General features: G+C 37.0%; 2 protein-coding genes across 5 annotated transcripts in view; one reads left to right on the forward strand and one right to left on the reverse strand.

The window, feature by feature from the left end:
- LOC150104622 (ATP-binding cassette sub-family B member 10, mitochondrial-like) overlaps positions 1-15,288 on the forward strand; it is a 222,744-nt gene that overhangs the window by 147,287 nt on the left and 60,169 nt on the right. For all 4 annotated transcript variants that reach the window (XM_090395227.1, XM_090395225.1, XM_090395228.1 and 1 more), the window contains one exon: positions 4,055-4,098. In XM_090395227.1, the coding sequence (XP_090251353.1) occupies positions 4,055-4,098 (44 nt within the window). The remainder of the gene's footprint in view (positions 1-4,054; positions 4,099-15,288) is intronic.
- LOC150104623 (uncharacterized) overlaps positions 1-15,288 on the reverse strand; it is a 219,703-nt gene that overhangs the window by 2,870 nt on the left and 201,545 nt on the right. The window lies entirely within an intron of this gene.

A 15,288-nucleotide genomic window follows, 5' to 3' on the forward strand; every position in this document is an offset into this window, starting at 1 on the left:
AACAAGAGGAAGGAACAGCAATGGGGTCATCCTTATCACTTAATGTAGCCAACATTTTTTCTTGATATGGTACAAAGTGCCTTAGACATTGAAATTCATTTTCTGTCCAAATACATGCACAGACACTGATACTTGCAGTGGGATTTAGATCCTTGTATTTCTTTGATCAGAGATGCCATATAGTCAACCAGACTGTAATATTTTTTGTAATACTTTTTGGCAAGTACTTTTTTTAGAAGTGGTGATGTTTCTAATGAATAAATAAAAGGTCATGAAATTTAAACATGATCCTTATACACACACACACAGATGCTCAGTCACGAATAAAAAAAAATATAAGTGATCTAGTAGAAGTATATCAATGCCACATGTACCTGTGGCATTGATACCTGTGTCTGATACATACAGAGGTGGTGGGATTTTTTATCTAAAAGCAAGCAACTCATCATCATCAAATTCCTGCCATATACCCTCAAGGAGTGTATAGGATATGATAGTACTACATGAAAAATTTACATTGTTACTAACTTCCTATCTACAATTTTCCTCCACATCAGTCTGTTACTTGTCAAGACTCCAATATTATCAGATCTTATATTTCTGTTGTCTAAGGCACTTTGTACCATATCAATCCACCTATATCTTGGTCTTCCTCTGAGTCTTTTTCCTGCCAACCTGGCAGAGAACACTTGTTTTGCCAATCTTTCCTCGCCCATTCTATTTAAATGACCATACCACCTGAGACTAGCTCTGCTAACACATTCCTGGATGCTGACAATGTCAAGTTCTTTCCTAATATCCTCATTTTTAATATGATAATGCCATCTGTTCACCCCTCTAATCTTTCTCAGGATTCTCATATCTGTGGTCTCTAGTCTTTGGTCAACTGTTTTACTTCAGACCCAGCTATTAGATCCTTAAGTTAAAACTGTTTTGAACACTGCTAATTTAGTGTTCTGACTAATTTCTCTCTTATTCCATATGAATTTATTCAGTTGACTTCCTACTATACCAGATTTGTTGATTCTGTTGTCTATTTTTATATTTAATTTACCATCTTCACTAAAAATTGTGCCCAAGTAGGTGAAATGTTTTACTTGTTCCACAGTTTCTCCATTCACAATGCAGTTGACACCTTCAACGATTCTGCCTATTTTCATTGTCTTTGTCTTTTTATTGCTGACCTTCATAACATATCTATTACAGCAGTTATTCAATTTAGTCAAGGAATCTTGCAGACTTGTAGCGGATTTATTGATAAGTATAACATCGTCCGCATAAAGCAAACAGCTGACATTAACATCTCCAATTTTGATATCATGTTTAATATCACTTTCCTTCATAATGTGATCCATATAGATAATGAATAACAGAGGGGATAATGTACATCCTTGTCTCACACCAGATTTAACATTAAACCATCTTCCTACTTCCATCAATTCTAACTGCTGACTTACAGCTCAAATAAAGACTAAGTATTGCTTGATATAATGCTGCATTGACACCATATAACTGTAGCGTATTGAATAGCTTCTCTCTTAGCACCTTATCATATGCCTTTTCCAGATCTACAAAACTCAGAGATCTTTGTTATATTCCCATGATTTCTCCACTGTTTGTCATAAAGTGAAGATCTGATCCTGACAGCCTCTATTTGGTCTGAATCCAGCATGTTCTTCACCCAGCTTTTCTTCCACAATTCTTCTCAACCGTTTCTCAAGTACACTTGCATATATCTTACCAGGAACACTCAGAAGGGAAATAGCTCTGTAATTCTCCCATTCAGTTTTATTTCCCTTTTTATATATGGGTACTATGAGAGCTCTACTCCAATCATCAGGAATTCGTCCCTCTGTCCATGCCTTCTGAACTGTGCAGTGCAGCCACTGCAAAACTTTTATACCACCATACATCAGCATTTCTGGTCGAATATCATCTACTCCTGCTGCCTTTCCACGTTTTAAGCCTTTGATGACTTTTTCTACTTCAAGTATGGATATGTATTCCTGACTGTATGCCTGTTGAGTGTTTTTTACCACTGTGCTATTACTGCTTGTTTCATTTAGCAATTTCTCGAAGTAATTACTCCATACTTCAAGGATACCTTTTTCTCACGTTTTCATGACACCTTTATCATCTCTTTTACAGTACTCTTTCCTCCATTTCTAAGCTTCTTCAACAACCTCCAAAATATTTTGCCACCTTCTTGATATTTATTTTCTATGTTCTTGCCAAAGTCCTCCCATGACTTTTGTTTAGCTAGTTTTACACACTGTTTAGCTTTCTTACATTTGTCTCTGTATTCTCTAAGAACACAAGCTGACTTATTTGCCAGGAACTTTTGATATGCTTTCTTCTTTTCCTTCACTGCCTCTTTAACTTCCTGTGTCCACCATGGAGTTCAGATTTTTCTCTCCTTGCAAACAACCTCACCACATGCCTCTCTGGCTGAATCAATCGGTGTTTTCTTCAAGGCTTACCACTGAATCTCCAAGGGTTGATTCCTGTTCTCAAACTCTTTCATTTTTTTTTTCAATAATCTTTGTGTATTTTAGTCTACAGTTCACATCTGAGAACTGCTCAACTTTTATTCACTTTAAAACTTTCTTACATGTTATTGTTTTCAAAATGAAATTCAATTTTATCCTGCTCAAGACTAAATAGTGATCACTTCCAATTTTAAATCCTCTGTACACTCTGGTGTCCTGCACGAGGGAGAAAACATCACTATCAACAATAACACAGTCAATGAAACTTTTCTTATTTCTTGCCTCTTCTCTCCATGTGAATTTGTGCACATTTTATGTTGGAACATGGTGTTAGTAATAACCAGTCCATGTCCTGAGCATAAATCCAAAAGGTATTTGCCATTATTATTAGCTTTGCTCTTTTCTCCAAATTTTCCCAAAATATTTTTGTATGTCTGACATCATTTCCTACTCTGCTATTTAGATCCCCAACAAGGACTAACTTTTCCTTTTTCATTGTGTCAGTTGCTTTTTCTAAGGCATCAAAAAATTCCTCCACTTCTGCCTTAGTAGAACCTTCTGTGGGACCATAGGCACAAATAAGTCTCATTGTCCAGTTCCCCATTCTGATATTTGCCCACATCACTCTACTTGAGACTGCCTGCCATTCAAGAAGATTAGCCTCGTATTTAGTGTTGAATACAATGGCTGCTCCTTATTTTCCTTGATTGGCATTGCCTGAATATAACATTTTGTATTTATTGCTCAGAAAGATCTCGCCAGTTTTTGTCTTTTTTTGTGTCAGTCACCCCTATTATGGGTGTTTTTTCAGATTTGTTCCAGTAGCTTACTTTTTGCTGTTCACCCTGTTTCCCTGGTGAAAACAACGTGGGCCTTGTTTAACCGAGCAACGCCCCAGCTGGCATGAAATTTTGTCATGTTGTACCATCATTTTGTAATTTTTTTAAGCCAATAAGAATTACAATTTGGTTGGTTAAATCCCTAATTGCCAGCCCATCCTCGTTCGTTCAGTATCCAGGTAGATACCCAACAGGGTGCACCACAAGAAGGTGAGGATTGGACATTAGGTCAGAAGCCCTATTCGGTTCCTTTTATAACTGAGAGGTCTCCTCTCAGTTATACAGCTTTGACCCTTAAGCACTCCTTAAGCAAGCAAACCAACTGATAAAAAAAAACATTTAAGATATAATAGTGTAGTTTTGTAATCTTAGTTTCTTAGGCCATGATGTTAACTATCTAATGAACACATACTTAGACAAGGTTGAACTCTTAAGTTGTGCAATATCAAGGCAACTCATACCAAAGATTTGTATTTTCATGAGTTGTTGATCACTTGCAGGCTAAAATTTACTTATAGAGGGTTTAGACATTTTGAACAGTTTTGATATGTTGTGTGCTTTGTATAAAGTAGTGATGAATATTTATTATTCTTTATTTTACTACATTTTTGTTACAAAGTTGAATTTTCAAGACTACTTTTTTCATTAATTATAAATAATTAATTTTATTAATTTCTATTAAAGAATATTTTATTTTCTTTAAATTTAATTTTATATTTTATGCAGGAGGGCAGAGACAGAGAATTGCAGTTGCTAGAGCTTTGTTAAAGGTAAATTTGAAAACTGATATTTAAATGTAATTTAGAATTTGATAATTTTCTAAAAAGAGATTGATTATGATAAGTATGTTATTTTTGATCACAAAACTAATGTAATTAAAATAACTAAACCCTGGGTTTATTGGTCGTAAAGATTTAATACTACTAGTCTCACCACATGACTTATTGGCTTCGTCTGAGTTTGGATGAACATACAGATATAAATATACACACGACAAGCATTGTGCTGGAACATAGTCAGCATCCATCTCCATGTGTTTCTTTTCTACTTATGTAGTGGTTCCTACGCATTCGGTATTTTTAGTAATGTATTGATTCATAATTAACTCTCGTGTTGTATATTTATATCTGTATGTTTCTCCAAACCCAGATGAAGTCACTAGGTCATGTGGTGAAACTATAATAGGTAACTGGTAATATTAAATCTTTATGACCAATAAACCCAGTGTTTAGTTATTTTAATTACATTAGAGATTGATTGTTTTATTTTCTGTTAAACTTTGAAACTATCCTTAAAAATATTTCTTGTGTGATGAGGCAATCTATTTCATGTCTATTAAAAATCTGATATAATTGCAAAATATATATTAAACAAACCATTATAGTAATGGATTTTAACTGTTAAAAAGTTCAGGTTTGGTTTGAGAAGCTTTCAGGTTTATGTGTATGCACTGCATTGTATATAAGAAAATGTGTTCAATTTTATTCATATTACAGTGGTACCGTGAGATAAGAGTTTAATTCATTCCATGACCGAACTTGTAAGTCAAAATACTCTTATCTCAAATTAATTTTCCCCATTGAAATTAATTAAAATGAGATTAATTTGTACCATCCCCCAAAAAACCACTCCAATTTTTTTATGATAATGTATTATAATGAACAAATATTGTATACAAACAAAATAAAACCAAATACTGTACATACATACATGTAAAAGAGAATCTAAAGAAATAAACAGATGTTGGCGGATCCGATTAGCATATGGTATTAATTTTTTCTTTCACTTCGCTTTTGCTTAACTTAATTTTCTTCTTCACTAGTTTTTTTCTCTTTTGCCACGCTTTCGTCACTTTCATCCGCAGGGCGTTTCAATAGAAACCTGTCCAAGGAGCTTTGTTTCTTCCTCCCTTTTAGAATGTTTCTGAAATGAGTTAGGCAAGTGTCATTAAATAGTGCCACTGCACGACCAGTTGCAACTTTTTCAGAGTGTTTCTTTTTAATAAAGTCCGAAGCTTTTTCCCACATTGCCAACACTTTCTTTATCTCACTTGAAGAGATAACCTCCTCTGCAGTTGTACCAGTTTCCTGCAGAACCTCTGTATGTTGCTGCGTGCGTGTGTAGTTCCATCAACTCCTCTGTCGTCAGCTCCTCGGAATGTGTGGCGACAAGGTCTTCGATGTCTCCCTCATCCACCTCCAGGCCCATGGACTTTCTGAGGGACACAATCTGCTCCAGCACGTCCTGTTCAGGTCTAAATCCTTCAGAGTCCCTTTTCAGCCACAGCTGCAGGCCACAGCTTTTTCCATGCAGAGGTCAAGGTCCTTTTTGTAACACCCTGCCAGGCCATATCAATAATTTTGAGGCACGTGACAATGTTGTAGTGGTCCTTCCAGAACTTGCGAAGGGTGAGGTTTGTGCTCTCCATAACCTCAAAGCAGCGTCGGAAGTGTTTGGTAAAAAGTTTCTTGAAATTGGAGATCACCTGTTGGTCCATGGGCTGTAGGATAGGGGTGGTGTTGGGTGGAAAGTAGAGAACCTTTATAAAGCTGAACTCCTCGAGAATGTCGTCCTCAAGGTTTGGTGGATGGGTAGGAGCATTGTCAAGGACGAGAAGGGCTTGCAGGGGTAAGTCATTGACCTCGAGGTATTCCTTAACGGCAGGACCAAAGACCAAGTTGACCCACTGCACAAAAAACTACCTTATGTGTCTTGAGGGCTGTGGGGTTTTCTGAGTGGTATACGAGCAGCGGCTTGATCTTGCAGTCGCCACTCGCATTTGCACACAGTGCGAGAGTAACCTATCCTTCATGGGCTTGTGACATGGCATCTTCTTTTCTTCTGCCGTTATGTAAGTTTTGCTTGTCATCTTCTTCTAGAAGAGCCCTGTCTCGTCACAGTTGAAAAATTGTTGGGGGATGTATCCTTTGGCTTCGATCAATTCAGCAAAGGTTTTTACAGATTCTTCAGCTGCTTTAGAATCAGAGCTCGCTGCCTCACCATGCCTGACAACGGAGTGAATGCCGGTCCTTTTTCGGAAATTTTTGAATCACCCACGACTGGCTTTGAACTGCTCTTGTGAAGCTTCCTGTGCTGAAGTATCTTGGGTCTACTGCAGCAAATCTGCATAAATGGCTCATGCCTTCTCACAAATTATAGTCTCTGTCACAGTGTCTCCTGCGAGCTGCTTCCCTGTCAACCAAAAAATCAGCAGGTTCTCCATCTTTTCATGGACAGAATTGTGTAGCTTTGAAATAATTTTAATGCCCTTAGCTGGAGTTATAGCTTTTATCAAGTCCTCCTGCTTCAGAATAGTACATATCATAGAAGTAGTGCAATCGTACTGCATTGCCAAGTCTATTACTCTTACCCCTTGCTCATGTTTGTCTATTATCTCACACTTTAATTCCATGATATCAGCTTTTTCCTCTTCTCACCACTGTTCTTTACACTCACCTTCTTTGGACTCATGGTTATACGAAAAAAAATTAGCTAAATAATTATACATACAAAAAAAACCACAAAATTAAAACTCAACATGACAAAAATGCTTCTGCGGTGAGGTAAACATGTGAACTGAACGAAGCACAAGACTCGGGAATCTGAGCAGAGTGGTGGTTGTGACGTCACCAAAGCAGGCTTGTAACTCAAGGCAAAAAATTGACCTAGTGACGGCTCGTATCTCAAAAAACTCAGATGTTGGGGCACTCGTATCTCAAGGTATCACTGTATATCCAAGCTGATTATTATTATTATGGCTTCTCCACAGAGTCCAAAGATTTATTTGAGGGGTGGCGGCCAACTTTTTTAGTCACTATTTTTGTCTCTCTCACCCCTGAAAGGTTGGAAACTTATAGAAAAATCTCTGCCCACTCATGGTACTATTAATGCATTAATAGTACTATGAGTGGACAGAGATTTTTTCCTCTTTTTGCTAAGTGTGTATATATCTATTTTTTTTTTTTTTATTTTTTTTTTTTTTTTTTTTTTTTTTTTTTAAATTTGAACATTATCTAGAAACTCTGCTCTAGAGACTAAACATCGACCTTTTTTTTCGAGCTACTTGAAACCCACGATGTGGAGCAGTGGTCTCACATTGGCTAATGAAATTTATCTCCTACCTAAAGACAATTGGAAACATTTCCCACAGGTCATTTTAGAAAAAGTATGGACTCTACAACCATGTTAGAAATAATTATTTTAATTTCCCGACGTTTCAACCTTCATATTAGGGTCATCATCTGGAGTACACACGTGTGTGTGTGTATGTATACACACATCTGTTGTGTGTGTGTATATATACACACAGAGAGACAAGCTATATTACATTTCACACAGTATGCTAAAGAGACAATGATTTGATCAATGGTTATTCTACTGGCCTGACCTCTAGTGAAAAAATAAAATTAAATTAAAATAAATAAATGAAATAAAATAAAATAGCTATACCAAAGCTATATTCTATTTAAGACAACTATGATTCTCTTTACTATGATTTGTTATACAGCAAAGATTGGGTTCCATCTCCCAATTTTTTTTTTTTTAATTGAAACTAGTGTTCACTTAAGTTTTCTGTTTCAGGTAGTAAAGTTTATACATTGGTTATTCATAATTAAAATAACTTAATATTTTCAACATTTTGGCAAAGTCAAATCACCATAATTAGGGAAGAAAGTGATAAGTGCATGCAGGATAAGTATGACTAAAGCAGAACAACAAAGGCAAGTCACAAGTCCTAAATAGTACTCCCTGGTGGGCTAGGATGGAGTTCTTGGGTGTCAGACAAAGTTCTGAGAACAAGGGGAGTGCTTTCTAGTTTTAGGTGGTTTCATACAGCCAAATTTGTTGAAGCTTGGGTAATTCCTTGAAGTTTGAAGCAGATTCCAGGAAAAGTCTTTCATATTTAAATTTGCTCCTATAGAATAAAGTGAACTTTCATATCCTGTAGTTGATGTCCAAGCCTGTTGTTAAACCACTATAGCTCTGAGTGGCTGTAGTGGTTTAAACAGATGTAGTCCTTGTGTTTGGCAGTTCTGATGTTGACTGTCCAGTCTGTTTGGCCATATCAGGATTTTACATGGTGGCTGGGCAGGTCTAGGGACTGTGGCTGATATTTGGGTGAGTAGATCAAGGATGCCAATTATGTATATGTTCTGTAAGTGATTACAATGTAGTTTTTTTCCCAGATATATGAAATGGTGATAGATTTGATGCAGGCTCTGTTCTGGAGAGTGGGGGGGGGTGTTGAAAGGTCAGATTGTTGAATGCAACTCCTTTTTCATGTACATACCCAATTATATTCTGCAGTAGATCTTGCAGTCTGCTCTCCTGCCTTCTTCCTCTGTTTGTGGGATGATGGGAAAGGGAATGTATACAGAAGCAATCACTTTCCTGTGTTTTTGAGTTTATTATCATGAACTGTTTACTATAAATATGAACACATTTTCCATCTGACCATGAATCATTCATAGGCACTCCGTGGAAAATCAAGAGGTGTATTCACCTTTCATACCTTGCAAAATTTAATCCCTAGACAGTCAACAAAACAACAATCAGTGATGCTCATAACAATTCGTGTTGTCCAGGCAGCAACAACTGGATTTCAAAAAATGTCATCTTGATTTTATTATCCAAAACTATGCTGAGTGCAAGCATCTAAGAAAGAGCAAGGCAAAGCATGTGGTATATTTTGGAGGTACCTTACCACATTGAATCGCAATGCTTTTAAACATGCTCAGGTTAAAGCATGTTACATTAAAGTTGGTTACCATCCTATCATTCTAACCAGTTGTTTTTGTAACATCTTGGAGAAAATGATTAATGTCAACTTCTGTGTTACCTAGAAAGTAATGATCTTTTTTTTCCCCAGCATACCACATTGCGTGACTTTCATAAATGCTGATTGAAACATAAATGTTGGACCACTTGGTCCATTTAAAATCATCTGTCAAATTGTGTTCCTGATATCTGGTTTTCAAGAAAATCTTATGAAAAAGCTGGAGATATGGCATATAAAAACATTCATAATCTGGCTCTTAGGCAATATCTCTCTCATTTTTTTTTTTAATTAAAAACTTTCTAATCCAATCTTAGCCTAGTGGCTGTGCGCTTTGCAACCATATGCTTGAGGAAGGAGTGTCCTAGGTTCGATTCCCGTCGGTGACATATGGAGCTGAAGGATCTTCCTCAGACATAGCCAAGTTAGCCGGTCTTGGGCATGGACAGTAGGGTTTTTTCCCCCAGTTTATCCTGGTTTTTCATCCTGCAAAGCAACAAACCGGCCTTGAGAACTCAACACTATGGACATAGCATACACTGGGATGTAGGGATGACCACCTTATCCTGTGAACAGTTTGAGGTCAGGTCCGATGATTAATAAACCCTTGCCACCACAAAGTAAAAGAGGGAAAAAGGAAGATGAGATGAAATCTTTTAAGTCTGAGTGATAATCACACTCTCCAGCCATACTGACAAGAGGAGTTTGTTCTCCAAGGTTCTATCTGAAGTATAAAACTCTTCATTGTCAGAGTAAACTCAATCACTAACAGCTTCCTTCCATATAAGCATATTGATGACTTTACAATTTTCTGCCATTCCTGTAATATCATGGTCATGGAATGATAACTTGAACAGACAGTTGATCATATATTTTCATTGGCTGTTAGTAATCAATTAACATTTTCAGCAGTAAAGAAGCATTTGTATACACTTTTGTTGAAAACACAATGTTCACCCAGAGTTAAGAATGGGACATACTCCATGTGTTAAAACTTAAGTGCATGGAGAAACTCATGTTAGAGGCTTAATGGAGTGAAACAGCAGCGAGAAAGGATTGTCTGGGATACTATAAGTGTATGAGACGTAACACACACACACACACACACACACACACACACACACACACAGAGGCATCACAAGTTTTGTGTTGCCTTTGTCCTAAGTAGGCAGGGTTCCCTCTGTGGGCACCTGTTGGTCGGTCAGGATGTAAATTGGGATCTTGAATATGGAATTTTTTTTTTTAATGGAATATTTTGAAAAACAAGCTCTTGACTCAGCCCTTTTCAAACCTTCTATCTAGTTAAGATATGTGAATGTGTTCTCTATTTGGCATCATGGCACATTAAACTCTTTCCTCTCTCTCGATAGCTTTCACCCTAGAATCCAGTTTACATTGGAAAAGAAAACTAATGATAATTTAACCTTTCTTAGACACCTTGGTAACATACCTTCAGAGTGGTAACTTGTCCTTTTCAGTATGCAGGAAGCCTACTCACACAGGCAGATTTTTGCAAACTTTCCCATTATCTTCCCCTTCAACAATATAATATCATTCAAGCACTAACCAATACAGCTTATAACTTTTGTTTCAATGAGTCCTTACAGCATAACTTAAGCATATATATCACACAGTTCCCACAATATAAAAAAAAAAACTTTTACCCCAATCCTTGACCTTCTCTTAAGAAATATTTTAGTAACATTATCATCATCCCCTATATCTGAGGCACTTCAGAAAAAATAGCCAGAATCTTAAAGAAATAAAATTTCTGCATGACTTTTAACCCTCACCAAAAACTTTCTACCCTTATTTGTTCTACTAAAGATCAGCCCCCTCCTCTCTCAGTGCCTGAGTATATAAAGGGCCCTGTTTCTGTATGGCCTACTCTGGATAGATAGGAATATCAGCCAACATCCACATTGAAGAACACAAAAAATAATACATCTGCATTCATCACCATGATCAATAGAGCCATGCAGATCATGCTTTGGATACAACTCATAGAATCAATTGGAAAAAGACCACCATTCTCCATTGCAGTAAATTTAGAAGAAAAAGACTGCTTTTGGAATCTGCAGCTCCTCTCAGAAATCAACCTAATTTGAATAAATATGGTTGCATTAAACTTTGCAAAATATGGGCAACACTAATAGAAGCCATTTTACATCTTTTTCAAAATCATCAAAGTTTAAATGGTGTATCCCCACCTAGTTAGGACTATAGTCTTTCATCCATGTGTTTCACTCAGTTTTGTGTTGCCATTTTGTGTATGCATGTGTGTGTTACAATTCTCATATTGTACTCCCTAACTCTGTCTCAGTTACAGAAATTAAATATTATTTTTAGTCCTTAGTGCTGTTTCACTCCTTTAAGCCACCTCTAACATGAATGGGATATACTGTTATCCCAGTTGCAACAGAAGTAGAACCAAGCTGTTGACAATAGGCTTACTTTCTATTTAATTGATGAATGTATGCATGGAAATGTAAGCTTTCTGCCAAAAATAAATTTTAAGAACTTGGCTTGAAAAGAACATTGATTATCCTCTGTACTCCATTCTCTACAAAATGGAGTGCATATCATAGTTATTTCCTTCACCTTTATCATCCACTCATTTGCTCAGACCTTGATTATAGGTCACAAGTTGGATGAAGTTGTTGGACAAAACAAAAATGAAGAGTGAGAGGATAAAAATTGTAAGTCTTCTGCCACACTATGATAGAGGCGAATTGAGAAGGGCACATGATAGCAAACGAATCAATACACAGGTTTTTCAGAAGGAATGATGTAGAGTTTGTGGACCTATGGCCTGTGTTTGACAGAAAGTATTTGTGTAAGCCCAGACTACATCAAAATGGTTTTGGTGTAGCAAACAAATCAATACACAGGTTGTTCAGAAGGAATGATGTAGAGTTTGTGGACCTATGGCCTGTGTTTGACAGAAAAAATTTGTGTAAGCTTGACAGACTACATCTAAATGGTTTTGGTGTTAGCTGTCTAGAGAGCTTTGTCCACTGAGCATACTGAAGTATAAATTCAGGAAAATTTAAACAATTAGAGTGGATGCAGGTGAATGTGTGTGGGTGAAGGTATCTGTGAGACAGGTGAGTGAGAATTACTAACAAGTGCAGAATCTAGTCTGTCAAGCCAAAATATTGAATAGGAGAGTCAATTCAGGAAGTAAAGGTGGTTGGGGCCTAAAAGGATGCTGCAGTTACTATATGCTAATGTGAGAGGTATCGAGAACAAGAGGGAGGAATTTGGGGCATTGATTAGTGCAACTTTGCCTAAAGTTATAGGCATTAGTGAGACTTAGCTAACAGCAAATGATATAGTTACAGGGATAGAATGTGAAGGATTTAGTATTTTCAGGGAAGATAAAGAAGATAGGATGAGGGGAGGGGAGGGGTATTGCTGATGATAGCAGATGAACTGCAGCCAAAAAGAATAGGATATAGGTGGGAAGGTGACTTCATTTGAAGCAGTCTGGTGTGAAATCAAGGCCAATAAGGCAAAATATATAGTTGGTTGCTGCTGTTGGCCAGGAATGATCTGGAAGACATGCATGAGCAAATAAGTACAATGTGAGTGATTATTATGGGGAACTTAAACTATGGAGATATAGATTAGAAGGAAGAGGAATCACATGGCAGGAATGAAATGGAATTTCATTCCTGCCATGTGATAATTACTTGAGGCAGCATGTGATGGAGGGGACTTGAGGTGCAAGTGGACCAGTCATAGGATCAGAAGGAGCATCTGGAGGAAGCTGTATTTAATTGTATACCTAAGGTAAGGAAGGTTAATCAGGTAGGGGTTAGATGGATGAGTAATATCATTAAGCATGAGCTACAGAAAAAGAAAATGCTGTCAAGGGTTTTTTAAGGAGAAAGGTGACCAGCAAACTCATAAACAGGCAAGAATGGTGACCAGTGTGGTAAGGAAGACAAAATCAGATTATGAGAAGAAACTAGCTGAGCAGACCAAGGGGAAATAAATTCCAAAGAGTTCTTTCACTATGTGGCAAGTAATAATAAGAAAAATGACTATGGAAGAATAGCCTTAATGAGTGCTGATAGTCACAAAGTGACAAAAGCAGATAGAATAGTTTAGTTACTGAGTGACTACTTTGCAAGGACATATCATACAAGTTAATGCTGTGATATATGTGACAGAGACTTATGTGGGAACAGAGGTGGATGATTTGAAATTCTTTGGATATTGTAGAATCTCAATGTGAATACAGCTGTGGGATTGGATGGAATATTAGCTCACATTGAGGGAATATGCAAGGGAACTGCCAATTCCAGGGGAAATAGGCTCTTTAAGTCTCAAGGGGACAAAATAAAAGAAGGTTCTAAGACTGTAGTAGCAAATTATAGACCAATCCATATCTCAGGAGTGGTGATAAAAGTGCTGAAAAAATTGGTCAAAAAGAAAATTCAGTAATGTATAGATGGGAATATGATACTCTGAAGTGGGGGAGGGCAACATGGCTTTGTGAGGGGGTCGATCATGCCTTAGTAACTTTTAATAATGGAGTGACAGCTGAGTTGGATAAGGAAAATGGCTACATGATAATACTGGTGGATTTTGCAAAGGCATTTGATCAAATACCACATGGAAGTCTTATGTAAATTAGAACAAATTGGGATGGATATGACACTGGTTATGTGGATAAGAGGATGCTGAACAGATATGAAAAGGTGATATATGGAGGAGTACAATCCAGGCCAAAGCTGGTGGCTAGTGGTGTGACACAAGGTTCAGTGCTAGGATCACTACTGTTTAATTTGTACATAAATGATATAGGAAATAACCTGAAAAGAAATATTCAGTTGTTTGCTGATAATGCAAAATTAGGTAGTTATAGTGAATCAAGTGAAGGTGATGTGGAGAATTTGCAGGATGTCTAAAATAGGCTGCGAGTATGGGAAAAAGGTAATGAGTGTCAGTTTAATGTGGAGAAATGTAAAGTTATACATTTTTGGGATGAATCGATTACACGCTGTGTTACTGCATTGTTTGAACTGTACTCCAGGAAATAGATAAAGCTTGGATTTAGGGGTGGTGGTAGACATAGAGTTGAAGTTTAGAAGATATATTGTTAATGTTAATATAGTTCATAAGATTACTTGGCTATTGAAGAACACACAAGTAGATATAAGGAAGTTATTATTCCTCTTTATAAAGCCTCTGAATTACTGTGCTCAGGTCTGGTCTGCTGGGTTTCTTGGGGATAAGGAAGTTGTAAAGAGGATTTAGACATGAGCAATGAAGTTGGTTGGTTGATGAAAGAGGGGAGGGGGGATATGATAGAAACATTAAATTACTTAAACGGTTTTATAGGATTGATGCAGGGGGAATTGTTTCATCCCTTAGCTATAGGGGCAGAACAAGAGGTCATCTCTGAAAGTTGAGTAAAAGTGTGGTTAGTAAGGACATGAGGACTAGATTTTTCACTTGGAGAGTTGTGATTGAATGGAATGAGTTGCCAGAGTTAGTTGTTAGCACTTTGTTGAATGCTAATAGGTTCAAGAAGAGGTGTGATAGATTGTGTGGATTGTTGGAGGGGGGGGTCTCCCATGAAGAGTCTTCAGACTTCATGGAGGTGCCTGTACAATAATAACAATAAAGTCTATATATATTTCTGTAAGCAAGACTATCTTGCAATGGTTGACCCTTATTCATCAAGGTATAGTATATGAAAAATAGTATATGTCATTGCATACTGTCCCAACAAAAGCAACAAGTTGGGTACTGTCCCAGCAAGTTGGCACAGTATGATAAGGCATACTTCCACCTTTATTAAGAATGACACATAACAGAGGCAGTATTGTTTTTATTTGCAACCAGCTAGCAAAAAATGCTTACTATTACCTATTGCTTTATGTTGGAGCAATTGAACCCGCACAGTTTGAATGCAGTATTTTCTTAACTATGACCTAAAAAAAAAAGAAAATCTTTGTCTAACCATCCTACATTTGGAAGTTCAATATGACAGACATCAGGCTGACATTGGAGATGAAAAGGATCATACAAGCTGTAGGAATGAATGCAAACAGTATTTATGCAGAACATGATAGTTTTCTTGATGGTTGAGAAGCTTGCATGTACCTATGATCCTGAAAACTATGCCAGCAGTAGCATAGCTATTAGTAAAGCTACCCTAACTAAGAGA

This window comes from Typopeltis vanoorti, chromosome 7, assembly GCF_054136105.1.
Source record: "Typopeltis vanoorti isolate ZY-2024b chromosome 7, IOZ_Tvanoo_1.0, whole genome shotgun sequence".
Taxonomy (NCBI): domain Eukaryota; kingdom Metazoa; phylum Arthropoda; class Arachnida; order Uropygi; family Thelyphonidae; genus Typopeltis; species Typopeltis vanoorti.